The 25513-nt window shown below is 44.5% G+C and overlaps 1 protein-coding gene and 1 long non-coding RNA gene across 10 annotated transcripts in view; one reads left to right on the top strand and one right to left on the bottom strand.

The window, feature by feature from the left end:
- The window catches only part of LOC122173544 (uncharacterized), a 31171-nt gene extending 11490 nt beyond the window's left edge, over positions 1 to 19681 (bottom strand). Inside the window, exons 1-2 of the long non-coding RNA XR_006174074.2 lie at positions 19372 to 19681; positions 18783 to 18879 (exon numbers count right to left, since the gene is read on the bottom strand). This is a non-coding gene — a long non-coding RNA (uncharacterized LOC122173544). The remainder of the gene's footprint in view (positions 1 to 18782; positions 18880 to 19371) is intronic.
- CLIC5 (chloride intracellular channel 5) overlaps positions 1 to 25513 on the top strand; it is a 160664-nt gene that overhangs the window by 112332 nt on the left and 22819 nt on the right. For 5 of the 9 annotated variants that reach the window (XM_065587551.1, XM_024101059.3, XM_065587548.1 and 2 more), the window contains 2 exons: positions 4207 to 4388; positions 9292 to 11771. In XM_065587551.1, coding sequence (XP_065443623.1) covers positions 4207 to 4388; positions 9292 to 9459 — 350 coding nt within the window. In that variant the 3' untranslated portion in view covers positions 9460 to 11771. Of the gene's footprint in view, positions 1 to 4206; positions 4389 to 9291; positions 11772 to 20033; positions 20208 to 25513 lie in introns of those variants that run through there. The other 4 variants (XR_010599367.1, XR_010599369.1, XR_010599368.1 and 1 more) reach the window with 3 other exon arrangements.

Below are 25513 nucleotides of genomic sequence, written 5' to 3'. Positions count from 1 at the left end.
GCAGTGTAGCAGAACACAGCTGCAGGCGATTACAGACAATAATGCCAGAATCTGACAGTAGAATGTCAGTGTCAAAATTAAATTTGGGAGATTAAATAAGGGATGGCAACACTTTTGTTTTATAGATGGCAACACTTCAGTCATTTTAGAGTCTTTGCTTTCAGACATGAAATTCTAACCGTCCCTAACATGTTTGCTGGGGCCGGGAGGGTTCGGTTGGGATTGTAGTTTCTCAGTGCTAACAATAAAGCCATGATGATTCTCCACTATGTCCGAGCGTGGCAGCAACAAAGCACTGGTGTGGTTCCTTGATCCATGGCCAGCAGATCCTGGTGGAAGTGAGAGCAACAGGCAGCCTACTTTAACTTCCACCACTGGCATAAGGTCCGTAATGGATATTATGCCGGTGGAAGATCAGGCATAGTGATGCTCTCCTCCATCCTGAATGCCCTTGAAACACATCATCTCTGCCCTCATGCCAGGGATGGAGGTGTGGCTGATGCCAGAGGTGATAGAGTCACTTGTGTCAGCTTTCTGCTCGTGGAGTTCCCCAGGTCAAGGTGAATTCTTCAGCTGTTTTAAGGCCAATTTTACTTCTGGGGGAATTCTGCGCCATTGCACATGTGCAGAATTTATATCCCTTGCAGATTTCTTCATTTCACCACAGAAAAATGACTTTCTGATGGGGAAGCAAATGGAAGCCACAAGAGTGGTCATTCGACCCTCCCCAGCAGTATGTTTCTGGTGCCCAGGGCAGCAAGCAGAGAGGTAAATCTCTGTGGAGGAGGGGGTGGGACTGGGGAAGACCCGGCTGGTGGCTCCTACCCTGTGCCAGACTCAGCTGCTAGTCCCGGCTGGGATGAGGAGGACAGGACTTCCTCTTCCCCTGCACGGGAGCCAAGGCTGTGTCAGACCTACCCGCAGATTTTCCCCCCGGCTAGGAGGAAGTGCTGCAAACTCCCTCACTGTCCCCCCTCCTCCACGCGCTTCCTGCACTCATCGCTCAGCTGCAGGGGGAGGGATCACTGTACAGGGAGCTGCTCACTCATCCACTAACCCCTTTGCATCCAGACCCTCTCATACCCAGACCCTCCTGCCGAGCCTCACCCCCCGCACCCAGAATCCCCCTGCACCTGGATCACCCCAATAAGCCACCCGCATCTCCACCCTACCAAGCCTCAACCAGCTGCACCTGGATCCCCACCCCACTGATCCCCTCCACACGCAGATCCCCCTGCTGAGTTCTATCCCCCCACACCCAGAGCTACCCTCACTGAGCCCCAACCACCTTCACCTGGACCCCCCTGCAGAGTCCCATTACCTTTGCACCCAGAACCCTCCAAAAGGCCCCTGTGCATCCAGATCCCCCCCACACTGGATCCCCCAGTGAGCCGCCTGCACCCAGATTGCCCCACAGAACCCTCTCAACCCACACCTGGATCCCCCTACACTAAGCCCCTCCACACTTGAATCATGCTTTGCTGAGCCTGCCAGCCCACACCTGATGCACCTGGCACAGAGGGGCAGGGCCCTGGGGTGTTTCTGGGGCAGGCCCAGTCCTTGCACTGTGTCAGGGTTGAGTGCAGCCTCACTTCTGAGTGTGTGTCCCGGGGGGGAGCTGCACAGTGATCTCCAACTTCTGTGCAGCCAGTGGCCTGTGGTCCCCAATGCCATACTGGAGCCTCCACATTTATTTGAGAAATAAAATTTGCAGAATTTTAAAATATTGTGTGCAGAATTTTTAATTTTCTGGCATAACATTTTTTTTATTTTTTGGTGCAGAATGCCCTCAGGAGTACCCTTTGCACCACATAAGATGGGTTTAAAGACCTAGTTCTGAAAATACTTCTGCACATACTCCTGGGGGAATTCTTCATTCATGGTCTACGTCTACATTTGAGTTGGCAGGTGTGATTCCCGGTTTGCACAGACATACCCACTAGCTAATACTAGCAGTATAGCCAGGGTAGCCTGGGAGGTAGTTCAGGCTAGCTGCCTGCTTACGTACCCACCCAGACACCCTGGGTACATACTTGGGTGGTTACCCGAAGCTGCTCCCTGTGCTACCTAGGCTACATTGCTATTTTTAGTGTGCTAGCTCGAGCAGCGCTAGTGCTGGTATGTCTCCAGCAGCTGGGAATCACACCCCCCAGCACAAATGTAGACGGAAGCATTAAGTCAAGTGGCTCACAGGTGTAAAATGGTGCCTAAAAGTGTAATGTTTCAGAGCCACCGCTGGTGTAAATCAGCTGAGGTTCTGGCCCTTATCCTCATTGGGGCCATATTGTTATTTTGCACATTATACGTTATCAATTATTTGTATTACCAAAGCGCCTAGTGGTGGACCAGGACCCGCATTTTGCTAGGTGCCAGGGCCGGCTCCAGGACCAGCCGACCAAGCACATGCTTGGGGTGGCACCTGGTAAGGGGCAGCCAATCTTGGGGTGGCGGGGGGCGCTCAGTGTTTTTTGTGTTTTTTGGGAGGGGGGTTCAGTCGAGTGGCGCTGGGGGTGGGGTGGGTTGTTTTTGTTTTGGCAGCTGGGGGAGGGGATTCGGCAGCAGCGCTCCGGGGGGGTGTGGCGGCGCGGCGGGGTGCTCCGCGGGGGGTGGAGAGGTGTTTGGCAGCACGGCTCGGCGGTGGGGGTGTTTAGCAGCGCTCGGTGGGAGGTGTGTGTGGCGGTGGGAGGGTTCAGCGGCGCGGCGCTCTGTGGTGGGGTGGGGGTGTTCAGCGGCGCTCCGTGGGGGGCTGGGGGGTTCAGTGGGGAGGTTCGGCGGCGCTCCACGGGAGGTGTGTGTGGCGGCGGGAGGGTTCGGCGGCGTGGTGCTCTGCGGGGGGGAGGGGCGGGGGGCAGGGTGTTCGGCGGTGCTCCGTGGGGACCTGGGGGGTTCAGCAGGGGGGTTCGGTGGTGCTCTGCGGGGTGGGGCGTGGTGGCAGCGCGGTGCTGAGGGGGTTTGTTATGGCAGCGCTATGGAGAGCGGCACTCTTTTTTTTTTTTTTTGCTTGGGGCAGCAAAAAAGTTAGAGCTGGCCCTGCTAGGTGCTGTACAAACCCAGAACAAAAAGATGGTCCATGTCCCAGAGAGTTTTCAATCCAAGTAATAACTTGCAAACTTCTACTCACTCACCTGGGGCAAATACACTGTTTGTGATGGGTGAGTAAAATATCTGTAATTTGTTCATTCTGATGATGGTGAAGTGTAGACACAGAGATCTTGCACCTGGGCTGATGTTTTTGCTGGAGAATTTGGCACCTTTGTTATATGCTGTATCTTGTCATCATTTTGAGTGCAGAACTCCCACTGGAGTCAAAAGGAATTTATTGTGTGGGGAAGGACTGACTACGGGATTAGCCTTTATTAAGTCTTAAAGTGAAAGGTCCAAATTCTCCTCTCTGCTGTGCAACCCCTTTGAAATCGACTGAAAGGGGTACTTGACCCCAATTCAATTCTGAAATGGGAAGAGGTTTGAAACTGGCTGGATATCATAAGTGTTTTGTGTGGCATCACATTTCATTGTTGTCAAACTGCTTTCATTTCAATTACACTGTATCTTCTAAGTGACTGGGAGAACGTCACCATAGCACTATGGTTGGCATTTTCTGAGACATTCCTACCACCTTAAATGAATTTACATGAAAGAAAAAATGAGCGTGAAGTACTGAACCAGGTTTGATATTAATGGCAACACTGTAGAGCTAGAATAGTGCTATTGGAATTGGGGAGCTCCAATTCATTGACCTTCTTTGCTGGATGTTCAATAACAACAGTGTGAGGGGGTACAGGGGCATCGCCCAGTCCATGTGTACATGGTCATTCGCCCCATACTATCTACAGGTGTTCTACCTACCTTGAGATCCAGTGGCTGCAGTGCACCAAAAACACAGCCTAGGATCAGCGCGGTGTGGGAACATCATGACCACACCTCCTTTCCTCCTTCCTGGGTCCCTTTTTTGTTGCTATACTGTTAGGAGGGAGGGCTATACCTAAGAGCCACCTGTGTCACTGGAAAACTAGGTCTAGCCTGGGGCAATCCTCATGTAGCTGCTTATAGTCAGATTCCACTGGAGATACAGCACAAACAGAACCCCACACCAGAGCATCTGGCCTTAGCTTCGTAAGTATGGTCACGGGCAGTGTTAACGAGAGTGTTTCTTTCTTTCTTTCTTCCCACCCACCTATTTATTTATTTATTTATTTATTGACAAAGGCCTTGAGAGAGGTTTGACAAAGGCTTTAAAGAAGCTGGATGACTATCTGAACACCCCTCTCCCTGAAGAAATCGATGCAGACAGCACCGAAGAGGAGAAAGTGTCTAAACGCAAGTTTCTGGATGGGGATGAGCTGACGCTTGCTGATTGCAACCTTCTGCCCAAACTTCATGTTGTTAAGGTAAAAGGCTTCATCTGATGGATAAGCAAATCTGGTCTGACAGTAAAGTGCTCAAGTCTGTAAACCTGAACTATCCTAGAAATGCTGTAGCTCTATCTGCCAGTCCCTTCTTTTCTATAGGAAAGAGCCTGGTCTATAAATAGTTTGTAAGGTCCTACGATCTTGGCCAAAAGTGCAAAGAAAATTAAACAAGATCTAAAAAGACTCTTTGATTGTAAAGAGGAAGAAACACTGGATAGAATGTGCATCAATGTGAGGCTCCCGCTCATCTCCAGTGCACTGTGAGGTGGGCAGAATAGGCTGGGGTATTGCATGGTACTTCCTAGCTCCCTAGAGACTCCATCTCTCACTATTCACTAGTCTGGGTCAGCAAGTATATGGTGTTTGGGTTCTATGGGATGTATGCCACAACTCAGGTAGAGCAAACAGGACTCCCCCCTTTGGCAGCCAAGCATAAGTCTAGCAGGTGCATTAACAGGATATGGGGCCTGCTGAGCAGCCAGATCCCTTCCTCTGAGGTAAAAGGGAGGTGGTCGGTTAAATTCACTAGATCTCTCCTTCACAGCATTATCTGCCCCACTGCTGGTAGATGTCAAAGGGGTCAGAGCAAGCTGAAGTTCTCCTCTCTGCCACATACTGTTGGAGTCCAATTCTCCAACCTTAAGAATATACATAGTAGGGGAAGGTCCACGGCTAGGGACTAAGGACCTCTCTGGCACATAGTGACCAGGGAAAGAGGAAGGGCTTGAGGCCAATATATATACAGCTTTCTTCTTTCCCTAGTGTCTGGGTTTGCAGGGAGGAAAGAACAGAAGCTTGTGCTAGCTGGAGCTATTAGAAACACACCAGCATATCTCACAGCTAATACCGTACAGGCCAGTTTGCTTTTAATTTGGACTATTTAAAAATATTTTGTCTTTAATCTTTTGCACTTGTTGCACTCTGTCACTGTATTTCCTTTTTGTTTCTTCACGTTGGTATAAAATCACACCTGGCTCTCTCAACTAAACCGCACATCTCCTTGGACTGATTATCTTACCAATGCCCCTTTCTCCCTCATTCTGCACTCCCAGCCCCCCACACATTGGTTTTATAAAATAGGGTTGTATAAGCGTTGTGACCTTTTGGCTTCCCTTGATAGGAAGTGTATTTTTAAAGCTAGCTACCATGACAGCTGCAAACCCTCGTCATCCAGATTCTTTCTTTCCACTGGACTATTTTATAAATTATTTTTTATTTTTTCTGACTATTGTGTGTATATGCCTGATCAGGTAGCACTACATATGTATAAAAATAATGCTTAACACTTAGGATATGTCTACACTACGATTAAAAACCCACAGCTGGCCTGTGCCAGCTGACTCGGGTTCCCGGGGCTATTTCATTGCATTGTAGACATTCGGGCATGGGCTAGAGCTGGGTTCTAGAACCGGGTGAGCCGGTAGGGTCCCAGAGCTCAGGCTGCAGCCTGAGCCCGAACGTCTACAGCAGAATTAAACAGTCCCACAGCCTGAGCCCTGCAAGCCCGAGTCAACTGGCACTGGCCAGCTGCAAGTGTGTAACTGCAGTGTAGACATACTCTTAGTGCTTTTCTCCACAGATCTTAAAGCACTGTACAATAGGGGCTAAGGATAATTTGCCCCATTTTTTATAGATGGGGAAACAGACACAGAGAGCTTGAAGTGACTTGTCCGATGTCACACAGTGAATCAGTAGCAGATCCAGGATTAGAACCCCAGGTCTCCTTCACTCTGAGTTTTACCCTATGCATCCATTCCCACCCATGTATAACCTAAGAAGAGCTGTTCAGATGTACCAGCTGTTCAGCTGGTATTTCACATAGCAAAGTTAACAATGAAAGGTAGCTCTGGGATCCAGGGTTTAAGATGCAGAATGGTCACTGGCGTAGTGCAAAGGATATACATCATTCTCTCTTCTAAGTGCTGTATTTATTCAATTTATCAGATTACATGTTTCTTCAGAAAAAAACAAGTACCTGGTAGACATTGGCAAGCCAGGAGCTAGAAAGTGGAGCCAAGTCATGCATCCACCTTGGCTCCATGAGTGAAAACATAAGCTAAGCCATGGTGAGCGCTGACTGTACACATATAAAAAGCAAACACAGAATGTGATGCCTAAGTCACTTACACAAGTAATGTGATAATATTCTCACTGGTTTGTCACTTTCTCTGGCACATCTTCCCTCATGGAGGCATAGCCAGACATTTTAATGCTAATGCTTAAAGCTTTCATTGTGTGGCCCATTGCTAGTTCCCATCTCCTTAAGGCAAAATGAAAGAGCGGTAAACAGATCTTGTAGAATTATAAATCTCTTATCAACGTGCATAGCTGCAGCCTATTGTCCTACGTCTGTTTTACAGACACAAGAAAAAGGATGTTCTCCTTGGTTAAAGACTTCCATTGGAAATTGTGTGCATCTCAACCTAAATTGATGAGTGGGTTCTATCGTCTATGTTCACTTGTGAAACACTTCTGAAAGGAGTGGGGTTGCATAGATGCAACTTAGAAATGGATTTTACCTAGAGTATGCCAAAGGGATCCTGGTAATAAGAATAAACCATAATCCCTTCTAAGAACAGAGCTGTCCTGAAAAACCTGAGATGGATGGAAACTCTAATAAGTACTTTAGAAAACAGAGGGGAGCTGTACAGTACATATGGATGTAATTCCCTTTATGCTCAGGAGTAACTTTACAGTCATAAAAACTAGAGATGGGAAAGACCCAATAAATTAACTAATCCTTCCAGCCCAATCAATTTGTCCATTCTGTCACTGCAGGATTGTTACATACAGTGTATTATGAAATTCATTGCCCAATCAGGACGAAAGGCCCCAGTCTAGCAAGGTACTTAAGCATGTATCTAACCTTAAGCAATGAGTTAGTCCCATTGATTATATATGTATTACAAGTAAGGCATGTGGTTAAGTAACTTGCTGAATCAAGGCCTAAATGTCTTTAATGGTTGGGCTTCTACAGAGATTTCCAGTCTAATAAATCTCAGAGATAGGAAACTTCCTGATACACAGATGTATTTTCCCAGTTCACACCAATACTCCTAGTTCAATCAGCCTGAGATATTACTAAGGCACCTAGTTCTTGGCATCTAAGTCACGGTGCCTGTACCATTCTGAACAGATATTTCCCCTCCTCGTTGTGTATATCTTTCCAATGTTTGTAGATGGTTATATCCCCTGCCATGATTGTTTGACCAAGCAATACGTTTCATTTTTTTAGTCTTTTCTCAGTTCACACCCTTTAAACTATCTACCTTTTAAAGTGTCATCCGACCAGGCTTCTTCTCTGATAATGCCATTCCAGGGAGCACAGCTGTTAGAGGGGATGTTCATAGGAATGAGGGAAAAAACCATGGTGGAGCCTGTTGGGTCTTTGGATACAGTACTTGCTAGTACTAAGTCAGGATTTGGCATCAGTTACCACACAGTGGTATTGGACTTCTTTTACTGCTTGTCTACACAAACACTTAGTTTGCAGCAAGCTGGGGTGTAACTCTATCCCACACTAGTCTGCTGCGCACTAAGAGTCCACATGTACCCTGCTGCCACACACTAAAAGTTCCTAGTACGCTTTAATTTACCACTCTTTCAAAGCAGGGAAGCTCAAAGCACACTTTTAGTGGGTGGCAGCCTGGACCACATGGATACTTAGTGTGCAGCAGGCTAGCATGGGGTAGGGTTACGCTCCCAGCTTGCTGCAAACTAAGTGTTCGTGTAGACAAGCCCTGAGACTAGGTACTGTATTTGCATGGTAATGGTCAGGAAATGTTGACCTTTTGATGGCTTGTACTATAGGACCCTGCCCGTTTTGACTCCCTTGTCTGTTGTGTAACAAAAAGAATAAAGTTCTATTAAGGACTATAAAAGGGTTTTAAAAAAAAGAAAGGGATCTAGGGGTTGTAGTTGACCACAAGCTAAATATGAGTCAACAGTGTGATGCTGTTGCAAAAAAAGCAAACATGATTCTGGGATGTATTAACAGGCGTGTTGTGAGCAAGACACGAGAAGTCATTCTTCCGCTCTACTCTGCGTTGGTTAGGCCTCAACTGGAGTATTGTGTCTAGTTCTGGGCACCACATTTCAAGAAAGATGTGGAGAAATTGGAGAGGGTCCAGAGAAGAGCAACAAGAATGATTAAAGGTCTTGAGAACATGATCAATGAAGGAAGGCTGAAAGAATTGGGTTTGTTTAGTTTGGAAAAGAGAAGACTGAGAGGGGACATGATAGCAGTTTTCAGGTATCTAAAAGGGTATCATAAGGAGGAGGGAGAAAACTTGTTCACCTTAGCCTCTAAGGATAGAACAAGAAGCAATGGGCTTAAACTGCAGCAAGGGAGGTTTAGGTTGGACATTAGGAAAAAGTTCCTAACTGTCAGGGTGGTTAAACACTGGAATAAACTGCCTAGGGAGGTTGTGGAATCTCCATCTCTGGAGATATTTAAGAGTAGGTTAGATAAATGTCTATCAGGGATGGTCTAGACAGTGTTTGGTCCTGCCATGAGGGCAGGGGACTGGACTCGACCTCTCGAGGTCCCTTCCAGTCCTAGAATCTATGAATCTATAAAAGAGAACTAGATAAATTCATGGAGGTTAAGATAAATTCATGGAGATTAGCCAGGATGGGTAAGGAATGGTGTCCTTAGCCTCTGTTTGTCAGAGGGTGGAAATGGATGGCAGGAGAGAGATCGTTTAATCATTACCTGTTAGGTTCACTCCCTCGGGGGCACCTGGCATTGGCCACTGTCGGACGACAGGATACTGGACTGGATGGACCTTTGGTCTGACCCAGTGGGGCCATTCTTATGTTCTTATGTTCTTAAGTTTAAAAGCCTAAAACCAGCAAGTTTCTTTTTTTGTCTTTGCTCTAGATTGTAGCTAAGAAATACCGCAACTATGAGTTCCCAACAGAGATGATGGGGCTATGGCGATACCTGAAGAATGCTTATGCCAGGGATGAATTCACCAACACCTGTGCTGCGGACAAAGAAATTGAGCAAGCTTATGCAGATGTGGCCAAGCGGCTCAGCAAATCCTAACTGACATCAGCAAGGGCTCAGTATCCCCAGTTCACAGACTCCTCTCCTTGTTGCCTTAGGATATATTCTTCATCATGTTTCTGGTTGGTATCCCCATGACTTCAGCTGTTAAAGTGTATTGGTCAGGGCCAAATCTGCCTCTCCCTAGAGAAAACATAAGGCAACAGCAGGGGGGTAAAAAAACCCTCTGGAATCTGAACCCAAGAGCTGGAGCAAGTATTATTATTGGCAATCATCAGTATTTGAAACTATTCATCTTTTTTTTTTTTTTTTTTTTTTTGGAATATCAGCCACCTATTTTATTGGGAACTTTAAAAAATAGGATATTTAGCTGAAAATTTCAAGTAGATGGGTTAGGAATGTACAGAACTGCTTCTTCTCTGGCCCTTTTCAAGGACACTTTTTTTCTGATGTGATCTATCCAAAATAACACTGCTAGTGGGAACCTTGAGGTAGTAGGAACGAGGTGTGTATGAAAGCAAAAAGAGTTTGACCCTAAGGGAAAAATTTTCTTAGCAGGTATATATTCAGAAACCTCTGTTTTAATGGGGCTGGAGGAGGTTATAAGATGCTCATTACTGATGTGGCGCTAGTGAGGAAAGCATCAGTGAATATGTCAAACTTGCAGATGCTGCTGGGCATATGATTTGCATATTTCCACTTCATCCAAATCATAAAAGGAAAAGAGAATGAGAGATGAACTGGGCAGTTCTTGGAACAGCAGTGCTGATACCCAAAAGCCCACTGGCTCTCTGGGGGGACGTGCTCAGACGCTGTAGTGATAGGGGCCATATAATTACCCTGTTGTGTAGAAAGAATCCTCACAGCTAGCTGACTCATTTTAGATATTCTCACCTTAACTGTACATTTGCCAGCTTATTTAGATTGGGAGCCAGTGGCGGGAGTGGAAATCTGTTGCCTCGCATGAACGCCAGATTGGGGAGAAATACCCAATTTATTTTTGAGCTTTTGAAATTGATCTCCTTTCAAAGTTCATCTCCCATTCTAGAGAACAGGTTGGCCTGAAAACCTTAAGGAGGATGAGCTAGAAGGGAGACCTGAAGCAGAGAATCTCCCACTCCTAGCCAGAAAGTTGGCAAGTATACCAGCACAAATGCACAATGGCTTTGTCCCACTCGTTTCCTGCTTCATATCACTGCTGTTTAAATGACCCTTCTGACTGTGCACTAGGGCTGTTTTCCGAAGCGATTACCAGTAGTTTGTGCTATGGGCAGCCATTGTATGAACAGATCTGCTTAGTACTGATCACTTTACTGTTGAATTACTTTAAGAAATTAAGAGCGACAATTCTTTTGTATGAAATATAAAAGATTGAGCTGCCTTAGCTAGCTATATATCAGGGAGAGGAAGGCTCCCAATCTTCATCAAATCTGGAGATGTATAGTTGTTTGAAAAGATAAAATAAAATTGAACTCTAGCACTCCTTATCAGACCCCTGCTCCTGTATGAAACCGCAGTGACCTCAGTGGGACTCCACACTGGCAAACCCTTAAATGGGGGAACCCAGGATCAGGCCCTTGTTTGCAATTAGAAAGCTAATGGACTGGAGACAACTTATAAGGCCAGAATCTGCTCTGTTACATGGATGTAGATCTATAGTAATTCCAGTGACTTTGGTGGAGTTACTCTGCATTCACACCAGCACAGCTGAGAACAGAATCTTGCCCATCGAATGATGACATTTATGGCTGACTGCAGTATTGCACAGAGCAGTCAATTTGTTCTGAACTTTCCAAAACCTTGGAAGAAAGTCCATGAGCTCCCTAGTCTTCCCGCAGAATGGGCTATTTAAACAAGCAAAGGTTCACACTCTTTACAATGTTGCTGAGAAATTAACTGGCTCTGAGAGCACTAGTAACAGCCAGCAAAATACAATGAGATTAGAAGAGTCCGCACATGCACATGGGGCTCATTAAAAATGTGTCTTCATAAAATAACCAGATTGGAATTATTTGTATATTTAAAAAAAAAATTAAGATATTTAATTATTTATTTTGATTGATTAAATTCTTTCTTTCTTTCTTCTCAGCATATTGGTTGAGCTGACTCACTCTGTGAGACTGCTATAACCAAGGCTCTGCAAATTTAGTTTGTAATGAACAGTGGTTTCCTGTGTCTGATTAATGGCCATTTTGGATTTTTTTTCACTATGGCTTGGCTACCAGAACTCCAGCTGACCAAGACTGCACTTTTCTCAATCATCATTTAACAGGTTGTTTTTTTTAAATCAGAGGCTTTGTCTAATCAGAGTTATGTGTGAACTGTGAATAAAGAAGTAGAAAGAGGATGCAGCTTGCTGTTCTGTGAATATTTTACTTGGCTCCTTTAAGAAGTTCACACAAACAGACAGTGGGTCTCAGGTAGAGTTAGGTGAACCAGTTCAGGAGATATACCAATTTCTGCTTTTCCTGTGTGAACTTTCATCCATTTCTTGAACCAAATTTGAACAAAACCTCTTAAGGTTCTGAAATGTTCTAATACAGTTTGCTTTCATTTTAATTAAAAACAGCTCCATACCAAAATCGCTAGGTGTGAACACCCTCAAAGTAAATTTTTTAAACAAGGTTTTAAAATTTTCCTTCTAAAATGTTGTTGGTTGCTTTTGTTTTTTTAGTGGAAAATGGCTTTTCAATGCAATGGACATCTTTATGAGAAAATTTCCATAGTCTCTGAACATTTTTGCGATTTTTGTTATAAAAATTCAAAATCCCCAAACCACAATTTGTTTCGGTTTTCAGCAACTAAAAGACTAAATTTTATTTATTTAGTAAGTTAGTTTTGGTTTTTCAATGTTAACGTGAAAAATCAAAATCAGTTAAAATGGGAAAAATGTTTTCAATCAAAATTTTTCACACAGAAAATTTTTTAAAAACCCACCCATCTTCTGACTAGCTTTATGTCAAATTTTGTAGGAGGTTCAAATCTGGATCTGGATCCTAATTTTGCACCTCATCCCTAACTCAATAATGGGCTGACCCAAAACTTTGGATCAAACCCTCCTGAACTTTGAGTGAGTTTGAAATTCAGACCCTTGTTCTCAAGTCTGTAATTTTTGCACATCTTTGTGCTTCTTGGCTCAAAATATGACCAGTAAAAAGAAATACTGGAAATCCATATAGAAGGTTGTGCTGTTAAGATTTCCAACCCCCTTCTCTAGACCCAGAAGGTTCAGATAAGCTTCTTTTTACTATCACCAGTGAGATTTTAAAGAGCTCCAGAATGCCTCTACTCAAGACATTTTTGTGGCCTTCCATTGTATTTAGAATTTTAAGTAGTATGTGTTAATCCTGTGGGAGATTGTTTATCTACATTGGCAAAGCAACATTTCTGAAAAGAATCTAAGTGACAAGACAGACAGAACAGATTTACAATAACTTTGTTCATAAATTTCTTGCAAGATGTAAAGAGAGACATAGTGCAGAGGGGGAAGAAGCCAACAATATGGATTTAATCATCTACATTTCAGAAATGCAGACCAAATGTCTGTAAAGATGTCCATTTCATCCAAACATTTCTTAGGTATTTGTTTCAAAGATATTAGTTCACTCAGTCCAACGCTCCATTCATATTTGGAACCCATGTCAATTCCTCTTTAATTTCGGGGCTGCTAGGAGAACTCATACATTAGTCACACTCTGATTTTCTGTTAGGATATTTGAGTTGCTGATAAGCCGCCTTAGCTGTAAAGGTGAGAAGATTAAGGAAGTACCTGTTTCTTGGACACTTAAAATAGGAATCATAACTAACACCTGCCCTCTCCAAGGAAAGAAATCTTCAGAGGATGTTGCTTTCCCATTGGAATGCAGCTCCAAGATATATTTTGCTGCATATATAACTACTGGATATCAGCCTTGCCCCATGTTTGGATCAGCTTAAAGGTTAACTGGCAGGGAGAAATGGCATGCACGTATCAGAAGGAAGTTAGCCAAAGGGACTGAGGACAGGAAAGCAGCCACTTTTGTGTTCTGGTATGTGAGACTGACCATGCACTTTGTGTAGTAACAGTTCTCGTGAACCACTTGTTAACCTTCACACCTTTTGCTACCCATCTCTCCCTGTCTCAGCCCAGGTCCAGCATTTCTTTCCTCCTTTATTTTCCATACCGCATAACAAAACATGAGAGAAAGAGGGACATAAGCCCAGATCCCTAAAGGTATGTAGCGCCCTTACTTCCATTAAAATCAATGGAAGTTAGGAGACTAAATACTTTTGAGGTTCTGGACTACAGGCACTAGAGAAACAATAGACCTGGCCTCTCAACCTCAGTTTGGTCATGACTTCTCTGCCCTTCCCATATCGCTAGATGAGAGGGGGGTCACAGATAGACCTCAGCTGTATGGGAGAGAGGTTCAGGGGGGTTACAGTATGGAAAAGGGGGTAAGGAAAAAGTTGAGAACCTAGTTTTAGTGCATACTGTCCATTTCCTGTCTCCTGATACAGGCCATGCCATCTTTTAAACTGATAGGACTCATTGATCCAAAGGCCAGTTATTGCAACAGAACTTCTCTTATCCATCAACATCCCAACATTGCAGTGGAAGCCAGAGCCACAAATGGGTGTCAGCCTCCTTCCTGATGGGGCAGATATTTGATTGGTGGGTGGGTTTATTGGCTTATTGAAAAATTAGGTAGCATAAAGCCAGCATCACCAGAGAGTGATTTTACAGCCCGATTAAGCCCCAGCAGCTGATAGAAACTTTCCCTTTTTAAAATGAGTTGAACATTTTAAGAAAAGAAATGAAATCCTCCATTCTCTTTATAGATTTTTGTTTAGGCATTGGGAAGTCTGAATTTGTTTATTATTTCTCTCCACATTGTCATCCTTCATGATATATTTCTGATGTAAATTTTTTTTTTCTAGCAGATTTTCTCCCTTTGCTGCATCTTTTATCTCTTCTTTAATGCTCACATCTGTGACTAGCTAGCGATGCCAGAAGAGACAGGAAAGGGTTAGACTTGTTGAGTAGCTGAAGGAGCTAATTCATTTTTAGAGAAATTTTAGTATTAAAGCCTATTTATTTTTTTAAAATCCATTTCTTTTAATGTGGTATCCTAGAGATATTGTAACCATGAACAATGGACTAGACTGTGACAGCACTGAGCAAGGAATGGTGTATAAATTAGTCCATCCTAGGAGTAGCACCAGGAGTCACTGTGACCCTAAGACACCCTCTGAGTCACAGTGATTCCTTTGTGTCCTTGTTCTAGCAGGATAGTCATTTACTACTGGCCTATACCAGCAGCAAAATATGAGACCCCACCCATGCTATGATGGCCAATTCTTCTTCATAGCATATGTGCAATGCACCGCATGTGGCACGTGACCAGGATTCATTACCGCATTTAATCTGCTGGTTGGATCATTAGCTTGCCCAGCCCAGGCCGGGTATTGACGGGAGTGCAATGTGAACGCTGATCCATGCCCCCAAGAGGATGGAAAAGGCTGGAGCCAATCCTCTGCTCATTCCCTGCCTCTCACCAGCTCGGGGAAAATCAGAAGCAGGCATGTGTGGGAGCTTTTTTTTAACTATGCAGCAAGTATTGTATGAACTCAGTGGCATTTCTAAGACTTGGGATTTCGGGCAGCCAGGAATTCCTCTATGGCACTATGACAGGACCTAAATCATCCCTCCCATTCCCTTATTGCAGAGATTTAAAAATTTTAAACACTGAAGACAATAATACACTTGGAATAAAGTGCATTTTTTGAGCTGCACCTCATCACCCCTGAACTACGACACTATCATTAGTTCAGCAAACTCCGCCGCCAAATAGACACTTCTATTATGTGATGTCTCTGGCAGGGTGGCTGCTCTCTTCTATGAAGTGTCTACTCAAAGGCCACCCCATTGGGTAGGCTCCAGATACAAAGAGAGCTAGAGAGAGAGAAGCAGGCAGAGGTTCCAGTGCCACTATTCTTGAGCCCAATTCTCTAGCCACGGTATAAAAGACTTCAGTGCACGTTGCTCCTAAGACTAGAATACCACAAAAGTCCCTGTCCAGCAAAGCATTTAAACACATTTTAGCTTTAAGCATGAGAGTAAGGACTACTTGTGTGTTCAAGCGCTTGGCTGGACGAGCGTCACCCACATTAGGGAAATCTATACAAATAAAGAGCACAAATTCTATTTCCTTTGACGTCCCATGGGCAGAATTTTTCAGAGACTTTGGAGCAGCTCCTCAGAGGTATTTGGGTGCCCAACTCCCAGCTGGGCCTTTGTCTTTAGAGAATAATGAATATTTGAAGAAAACAGAAATAGCAGTGATATATGGTTTTCAGTAAAGTGATAAGCACAACAAGGGGCCAAATTCTGCTTTTGGTGTAAATGGAGAAACTCAGTGACTCCCTTAGAAATTATTCTGCATGTTGGACTAGGCTGTGCTGCTATAGTCTAATATCATTGCCTATGATTCAATGAGTTGCATGGGCTAGAGAACCACACGCTCTTTGGTGGTACCTAACAGTATAACCACGACCCCATTGTGTCTGTCTCACTCTTTTTATGAAGCGGCGTGTTTAAAAGAAAACGAGGTAGGGTGTTGTTTTTAGTGGAGGAGAAGCAGTCCAGCCATGCTTTAATGGTTCTCAGCATTGGTTCTGTCAATTAGCACCTCAAGGTGGAAGCTGTTGGCAGAAGACCGCCCGAGGTTAAAACATTGAAGTAGCAAAGTTTGGGTGTTGCATGCAGAGGGTACTACAGGGACCCCCTAAAAGCTGTTCATGCTGTAGAACACTAGCACCCGTGAATAGCCTTCAACTCCCAAAGAACCATTTCAGTTGGAAATGGGTCATATCAGCGTAGATACTGCATTGTTACTGGGTGGCTTTTGTTGCTTCTGAACCATCCCTGTGGAACCACAGACTCTAAAGAAGTTGTGAAATGACTTCTGGCACCAAATTAATCTCTTTTTGCACTACATTGCACTGTTGTTTGGAAACAAGTAATAATTAAATGACATTTACAAATAGCCAATTTCTCTACCTTTTTTATTGATTTAAAAAAAAAAAAAAGAAAAAAAAGACAACCAGACCATTCATAGCCTGTTAGGAAATGTGAGTTTCTCCACAGCTTTTTGAGACTCTAATAAGTAAGCCATAATGGCACAAAATAGAATGGAGAGCAATGTGATTCTAAACATTGTGATTACCATTTGTGTTAAGGATTAGATTTAGGGCTAAATTAACAAATATTCTGGGAGGGATTGTAGTCTGGTTGTTGGAACAGGACTCCTAGAAGTCTGCTCCATCCCCAACTCTTTTGATGCTTGCTGAGAGTCCTTGAACAAGACACTTCAGCTCCCCGGGCTAGATACTTTACTTACACTGAGTAGCACATTCCTCCATGAATGGCCCCATCAACTTTAATGAGACTATTTATGGAGTCAAATTCTATTAATTGTGAATAAAGGCATCAGAGTGTGGACCTCCATTGACCCATCTGCAATGTGGATATAATCTATCCCCACCTTCGAGCAGTGTGGTGAGGTTTAATTGATTAATGTTGTAAAGTGCTGTGAGATCCTTGGATGGAAGGTAGTGTCATAAAGTGAAGCTCATGTGAATCACTGACAATGGTACTGGATATCAGCTAAGGTCCTGATCATGCTCCCATTGATTTAAATGGGAGTTTTACCATTTACTTCAGTGAGAACAGGATCTGGACTTCAGTAGCCAGGATAATTTAGTAATCTCTTGGGGCAACAGAGGAATTATTGGGCACTCTGAGCCTTAGAGTGGGCACAGGTCCAAGGGGCTGCATCCTGACCTCTTTCAGGTATGCTAACCTGCTCCTGGGTGAATTTCCAGCACTCCTCATTGGAGACTGCTGTGAAACCCCTGCCACCGCATCACATGATAAAATAGGATTCAGAAATCATGTGATGTGGACTTTCTAGCAGTGAGTCAGACCCATTGGCCTAAAGTACAGCCACTAAATTGGTCTGACATCAGTAACCACAGTGTAAGAGTATGGCCTCTGAAGTGATTCAAACCAGCATCTTTGTCACCAGTCGTTTTCTATTTATAACAACAACAACACAGATCTAGTTGATAATCACAATAAGGCACAACAGGCGCACGCATTGTTCTGCCTCAATCTCATTTCTCGTGCGGGTGAGTTAAAGCATTCAGCCTTTGGCCTCTTGCCTCACACCACACACACCCAAGGCGGGCAATTATGGCATAACAATGCACACCCTGTTGTGTCTGAATGCATAAAGCCCGTTGCACTCCAGCGCTAACCTCCTGCTAAATGGATTTAAAATGTTCCCCTAAGTGCTGAGTCGCCACCCTCCCTAACTTATTCTTGCCAATGTCATTTTGTATCTAAGTCTTTGGTTTTGAACGAGTGAGAGCTCATGGCATTGTTTAATGTTGGCAACGGCGGGGCATTGCTGGCAATAAAAAGAAAGGGAAAAGTCTTTCCCAGTGAAAAATCAACTGCTGTCATGTGATGAATCTTCAGAGACCGTGAAGCCCTTCACAAAGGGGGCTCTGTGGCTTTGGTGGCAAATCCTCAGCTGGAGTAAATACTCCTCACGCAATCAACATCAATGGAGTGATGACAATTTAGATCAGCTACAGATCTTCCCCATGGCTAAGGCTAAGTTTTTGTAAAAGTCACGGACAGGCCACGGGCAATAAAGAAAAATTCACGAACTGTCCCTGACTTTTACTAAAAAGATCCATGATAAAACGGGAAAGGACTGGGCAGCTGTGGGTGGCTGGGAGCTCAGGAACCTCCACCACCCGTGGGGGCTCAGAGCTCCAGGGTCCCCCTGCACCTCCCCACAGAGGGGAGCGGCAGGGTTCCCCTGCCTCCACCGCAGTGTGGAGCTGCGGGGGTCCCCCTGCCCACCTTGGCAGCTGGGCGCTCTAGGGATCCTCCTGCTCCCCGTGGTGGCCAGGGGCTTTGGGGATCCCCCTGCTGCTGCCGCGGTGGTGGGCTTCCAGGATCACCTTCCCCCATGGCAGCCAGGGGCTCTGGGGGTCCCCTTGCCCTGCGGCGGTGGCGGAGAGCTGTGGGGATCCCCCTGCTGCTGCCGCGGTGATGAGCTTCCAGGATCACCTTCCCCGATGGCGGCCAGGGGCTGTGGGGTCCCTCTGCCCTGCTGTGAGGGCAGGGGAGCTGCGGGGGTCCCCCTGCAAAGGTCGAGAGCTGCGGGGTACCTCACAGCTCCCTGCTGCTGTGGGAAGTGGCAGGACCCTGCACCTCCCAGCCGCAGAGGCTGAAGTCGGAGAGCTCTTTGGAAGTCACGGATTCCTGGACTTCCATGACCTCTGTGACAAAATCATAGCCTTACCTAGAGAATTTAGTATTCAGTAATCCCCAGACACCTTCTGCCTTCAGTGTTTTCAATTAATGACTTCACAGCTCCAAGCCAAATTTGATAAAGAAATCTGAAAGGTGAACACAAATGCCTTTAAACTCTAAATAAATACATGAAACAGTTTAGAATCCTGACTTGTTAGATAACCTTGTATGAAGGGGACAAAGTCCTGGGGTATTGAGGGTGGGTTTGAAGTGGAATCAGGTGGATGGGGTCCACATTAACCTATGCCTGCTTCCCCATATATACACTGCTGCCATGTAGGTGAGGGAGTATGATGGGTACCAGTGTAGAGGTGGAATTTGGGGGATCCAGGGATTCCATATGAGGGCAAATCCCTACAGCAATGTGGAGGAAGCTGTGGGTGCAAATTTAGAGATTCCAATCTCTGATATGGGTCAGTTTGGCCCTAAACTGGCCCATAGTTGTTCTTAAAAATTACAAACATGTTTTAAAACAAATATTTAATATGAATAATGATCATGCTTCGCACTTTACTGCTTCAAAGCACTCTACAAATACAAAATCATTCATTTGAAAGTACATTAAAATTTGTACTTACCTGCCAGGATCCAAGTTCAGGGGGCTGAGGTTCTCCAGCCATGTCATTAATATCAGAAACGTTTAAGGTTCAGTCCCTCCACTGCTATAAGGGCTACTTATATCACTAACTCTTGCAGGAGAAATGCTAGAAAGAACTTTGAACTCAGATCTGGTCAGGCTTAAAAAAAAAAAGCTTCTATTTACTTTTAAAACCTATTTATGGTGGTTGACAAGGAAAGGTAACCATTTACCTTCCAGCCTCCATGGACTCTCTGAGTAAGCAAGGAAGACGGAATTGGCCCCTTAGCATATTTGTCATTTTCAGGTGACGTAAGTATTCTGTCCATGTATAATTTTAGATTTGACTGTAAGATTTTTGAAGCAGAAACCATCTCTGTGTTTTATTTGTGTACAGCTTCTACTACAATAGGACCCTGAGTGGAGCTTATAACTTCTGCTGCAATACACATAATAAACAACAATAATAATTTAAAGAAAAAGCATTTCCCTTTAGTGTTATGATTCCGTGACTGTACTTGCTACAAACCATGAATACAATTGATGTCCCAATTTATATAATAGCCAGGATATTTTGTTATTGAAGAAGCAGAGCTTCTTTTTGGGCTTTTTACTTTTTCACATTTTAAAGCTAAGAAAAATCTCCGTATTGTTTCTTTCTAGGCCTTTGGATATAAGAGTTGAAATTTCTCATATAGCTTTAAAACTTGTATGTGTTGAATGAAGAAAGACATCTGAACCATTGATAATACTGTTTCCCAATCTCGATTAGCAGGCAGTTATTTGAATAAAATTGGTTTATTTTCTCATATTAAATAAATATCAGTCTGACCTCTTCTTCTTTAAATTGTTAATTATTTGTTTGAACAGCCAAACTTTGCTCAGTTGTAGGAATGGCATTAAATTGGTATAACTGAGAACAGAGAGCCACTTATGCTGCCCCTAAAACAATCATCTTAAGAGGGTCATCTTGCTAGAAGACCACAAACCCCTCCTGCATGGGATTAGAGCCCATACCAAACAGGAGGTGTTGGGAAAACAGCAGCAACTACAGACACAAATGAACATGCTTCCATGCAACTTCACTTCCAAGTTTGTGTCCTTCGTATACCAGGCACCACAACCTGCAAACAGAAACATCTAGTGGCTACAAGTAAACACCTCACATCATTACTTCCCACATGGTCATTACACCCATTTTCACTCCTAACTCTCTCGTTCAGGTCCCTGGAATATTCCTAGATTAGATGTAAATCCTGTGGCCAGAAGCCCTGTAGGGTAGGGAGCTCACTATTGACACATGTTGGTGAATAAGGAGAAGAACACCCCACTGCTGCTTGAGAACTCCAGATGGACAGGGGCTCCTTAAAATGGAACTCTTTGCGGCCATCTGTTGATGAGCAACAGGAAGTGACTCTACAGGCCAGGCCTCATTTGCATTTCAGGTGCATGATAGTTTGGGACATTATTGTTAAAATATAGCTGTAATTTAGGAGCAATGAAATGCTGTTGACGCTGTTGGGAAATGAAGGGACTAGAAAGCTACACCAAACGTGCTTGGGGTGAGGGGGTCACCATGACCAAGACTACAGTGAGGCACAGCTGGTAAAGGGAACCTGGAAGTGGACAGACCTAAAGAGAAAGTAATGAAAAGGGGCTCCTATCTTCCGCTAGAGGTATTGCTTTGGTAGTAAGGACTTTGTTAAGGGTTCTAGACACCACTGATTCCACTCTGAAGACTTTGCACAGAAGCAAAGTGGTAAATGACTTCAGAATGGTGAACTGAGCAGAAGGTGCTGAGCTGAGGCAGTGCTGAAGGAAGATGATGGCACAGAAGTGGCTTGGCTGAAGCCACAGAGAGCAGCAGCCGACCTAAGGGTCTCCAGAGCTAGCTTCCGGGAACCCAACAGGAATTAAAGCTAAAATCACTTCACCTGTGCCACCAACAGAAACTCCAGGGTGACTCAGGCAGCACTTCCTTAATGGGCTGCAGTGTGGCCTGCCAGAGTTCTTGGACTCCAGCAACCCTGGACAACAAACTGTGAGTGGGGGAGCTGGGGAGGAGGGAAGTGTTATGTTCATGGCCTGTGCACAGAGAAGTTAGATTAAAAAACTTAAAATGCCCCTGGCTGGAAGGTTGCAATGTAATACTGCTTTACTTCTGAGAATTCAGAACAAGACCACACACGAGAACCAAAAGACAGAGAGCAAGAGAAAGTAGATGGCTCCCTAAAACAGAGAGGCAGACAGCCTTACTCTAAACCAGTAGTTCTCAAACTTATTTGCTTAGGCCCCCTTCTTCGTGTCTGTAGTCATTTATACCCCCCCCCTCCCACAAATATGTATTCTACCACCCAGCGGTGAAGGCAGAGCGGCTGCTGGCTGGGCACCCAGCTCTGAAGGCAGTGCCGTGCTAGAAGTAACACAGAAGTAAGGGTGGCAATGTGAAAAGCAGTATCACTTTTCACAGCAGACTTAGCGCCCTGTTGCTGCCCTTACTTTTGCGCTGCTGCCATCCTGGGGCTGACAGCCGGAGCCCCACTACCTCCAAGTTAGGGATTGGGGGTTAAGGGGGAGGAGAGCCCAAGCCTGGGCTGCCTCCCGGTGAGGGATTGAGGGGTGGGGGAAGGAGACCCTGAGCTTGGGCGGAAGGGTTCTGGCTGCCCCCTTTATCCCCACCTTCCAGGTGTGCTCAACCTTTCTTCACAAGCCCCAGCCACTTAGGGCTGACAGCCAGAGCTCTTAAAAAATGAACAAACCCACAGCTCATGCCTCCCTTGGGAGGCCTGCCCCATAGTTTAGAGCAGCGGTTCTCAAACGTTCTGTCTGCAAGTTGTGCTGGGGTGATGGACTTTATTTTGAACTGTTTCTGTTATTAAACCAGCCCCAGGCAGGAGTGGTTTCAGCCCCATGAGAGAGACTGTGCAGTTCTTAAGGGGCTCTGAAGCGGGGAAATAGAGGCAGGGTGCCACAGCCCTGGTCACAAGGGGGTGCTCGGGTGGTGGCTGACCCTGCAGGGTTCCCAGGGTGGTTAATGTCGTTTCCCAGGTTTCTGGGTGGGCCTGAGGCGGGGTTATTTAGGTTTTCAGGAGGAACTCCTAGATAATTGAACCTGGTCCTTTTAGCTGCTGACACCAGCTGGCAGAGGGGTTTTATTTATATATATGCCATAGTTTCCTTGCAACTGATTTACTCTAGATAAATGTTTAAAGGCTTGGGTCTAATTTTTCTAACTTGGTTCCCTAAATGCAGACACCACAATTTTTATTTAGGCTTAGCTAGAATTGCCGATGACTCCATGAGAACTTCCAGTTTCCGGACTCTCTGATGATTAGGCCTTTTTTGTTTGTTTAAATACCTGATGTTGCACACCAAGGGCCTGCTCCTGTTCCCATTGACTTCCATGGTGCAGCAACAAATCTTAAACCAACACAATGCGCTTCTCTTCTGCAGAGGAAGTGGACTTCCTCTTTCTGTGGGGACCTGCTCCCTGTTCCTGAAGACATGGAGCAAAATCCTCCATGCAACATCAATCTCATTGGTTAAGTCGGCTAATAAGGAAATCACACATTCACCTAATTTGCACTGAGACACTAACAGATGAAACTGAGCTATGTTTTTTGCCCCTGGTCAAATAGCAGTATAAAGCATATGTCTTAGCCACAGGCACAGTTTTGTGCTATGCCAGGCACGTGGTCCACACTGTCCCTTCATTTTGTTAGAAGCGGTGTGCCGACGCTTCATTTATTCACTTTAATTTAAGGTTTCACGTGTCAGTAATACATTTTAACGTTTTTAGAAGGTCTCTTTCTATAAGTCTATAATATATAACTAAACTATTGTTGTATGTAAAGTAAATAAGGGTTTAAAAATGTTTAAGAAGCTTCATTTAAAATTAAATTAAAATGCAGAGCCCCCCGGACCGGTGGCCAGGACCCGGACAGTGTGAGTGCCACTGAAAATCAGCTCACGTGCCGCCTTCGGCATGCGTGCCATAGGTTGCCTACCCCTGGTCTAAACCATCCAAGACAGATGGCTATCCAGTCTCCTTGACATAGGGAAGGATAGGAGAGAGGTCCCGGAGGCCAAATTTAGGCTGCTAGGTAGGAGATTGAAGTCCAGGACCTCCATGGTAGCATTCTCTGAAATGCTCCCAGTTAGACAGGCAGAACTGCAGAGTCTCAATGGTGGATGAGATGATGGTGTAGGGAGGAGGGGTTTAGATTTATTAGGAAATGGGGAAACTTTTGGGAAAGGGGGAGCCTATACAGGAAGGATGGGCTCCACCTAAACCAAAATGGAACCAGATTGCTGGCACTTAACATTAAAAAGGTCGTAGAGCAGTTTTTAAACTAAGGGCTGGGAAAAGCCGACAGGTGCGGAGGAGCACATGGCTCAGACATCCCTTAGGGGATCTATTAATAGAGAATCTCTATGTCCTAGTGACGACCAGAGGATGGAAAATGATAAAACACAGGCAGGGTCTGATCAGAAACAGTCAAATAAAAAAGAGTCCCATTCAATTACATCGTGTAATGGCAGATAGCTAAAAGGAGACAAGTTTTTAAAGTGCTTATATACCAGTCCTAGAAGTCTAAATAATAAAATGCGTGAACTAGAGTGCCTCATATTAAATGAGGATATTGATATAATAGGCATCACAGAAACTTGGTGGAATGAGGATAATCAATGGGATACAGTAATACCAAGGTACAAAATATATTGGAAGGACAGACAGGTCGTGCTGGTGGGGGAGTGGCATTATATGTGAAAACAAGCATAGAATCAACTGAAGTAAAAATCGTAAATGAATCAAACTGTACCATGGAATCTCCATGGCTAGAAATTCCATGCTCTAATAATAAGAATATAGCGGTATGGATATATTACCGACCACCTGACCAGGATGGTGATAGTGACACTGAAATGCTCAGGGAGATTAGAGAGAACAGCCATGCTGGGTCAGACCAAAGGTCCATCCAGCCCAGTATCCTGTCTACCAACAGTGGCCAATGCCAGGTGTCCCAGAGGGAGTGAACCTAACAGGTAATGATCAAGTGATCTCTCTCCTGCCATCCATGTCCACCCTCTGACAAACAGAGCCTAGGGACACCATTCCTTACCCATCCTGGCTAATAGCCATTAATAGACTTAACCTCCATGCATTTATCTAGTTCTCTTTTAAACCCTGTTATAGTCCTAGCATTCACAACCTTCTCAGGCAAGGAGTTCCACAGGTTGACTGTGCGCTGTGTGAAGAAGAACTTTTATTTGTTTTAAACCTGCTGACCATTAGTTTCATTTGGTGGACCCTAGTTCTTATATTATGGGAACAAGTTTATAACTTTTCCTTATTCACTTTCTCCACACCACTCATGATTTTATATACCTCTATCATATCCCCCCTTAGTCTCCTCTTTTCCAAGCTGAAGAGTCCTAGCCTCTTTAATCTCTCCTCATATGGGACCTGTTCCAAACCCCTAATCATTTTAGTTGCCCTTCTCCGAACCTTTTCTAATGCCAGTATATCTTTTTTTGAGATGAGGAGACCACATCTGTACGCAGTATTCAAGATTTGGGCATACCATGGATTTATATAAGGGCAATAAGATATTCTCCATCTTATTCTCTATCCCATTTTTAAAAAAATAAAAAACTCAATAATAATAATAATGGGGGATTTCAATTATCCCCATATTGACTGTGTACATATCACCTCGGGACAGGATGCAGAGATAAAGATTCTTGACACCTTAAATGACTGCTTCTTGGAGCAGCTGTCCTGGAACCCACCAGAGGAGAGGCAATTCTTGATTTTGTCCTAAGTGGAGCACAGGATCTGGTCCAAGAGGTGAATATAGCTGGACCACTTGGTAATAGTGACCATAATATAATTAAATTTAATATCCCTGTGGCCGGAAAAACACCACAGCAGCCCAACACCGTAGCATTTAATTTCAGAAAGGGGAACTACACAAAAATGAGGAGGTTAGTTAAACAGGAATTAAAGGGTACAGCGCCAAAAGTGAAAGCTCTGTAAGTTGCATGGAAACTTTTTAAAGACACCATAATAGAGTCTCAACTTAAATGCATACCCCAAATTAAAAAACATAGTCAGAGAACCAAAAAAAGAGTCACCGTGG

The sequence above is a fragment of the Chrysemys picta genome, chromosome 3, assembly GCF_011386835.1.
Source record: "Chrysemys picta bellii isolate R12L10 chromosome 3, ASM1138683v2, whole genome shotgun sequence".
NCBI lineage: Eukaryota > Metazoa > Chordata > Testudines > Emydidae > Chrysemys > Chrysemys picta.
Note: the sequence above shows the minus strand (reverse complement) of the source record. Positions and strands in the feature narration are given on the sequence as shown.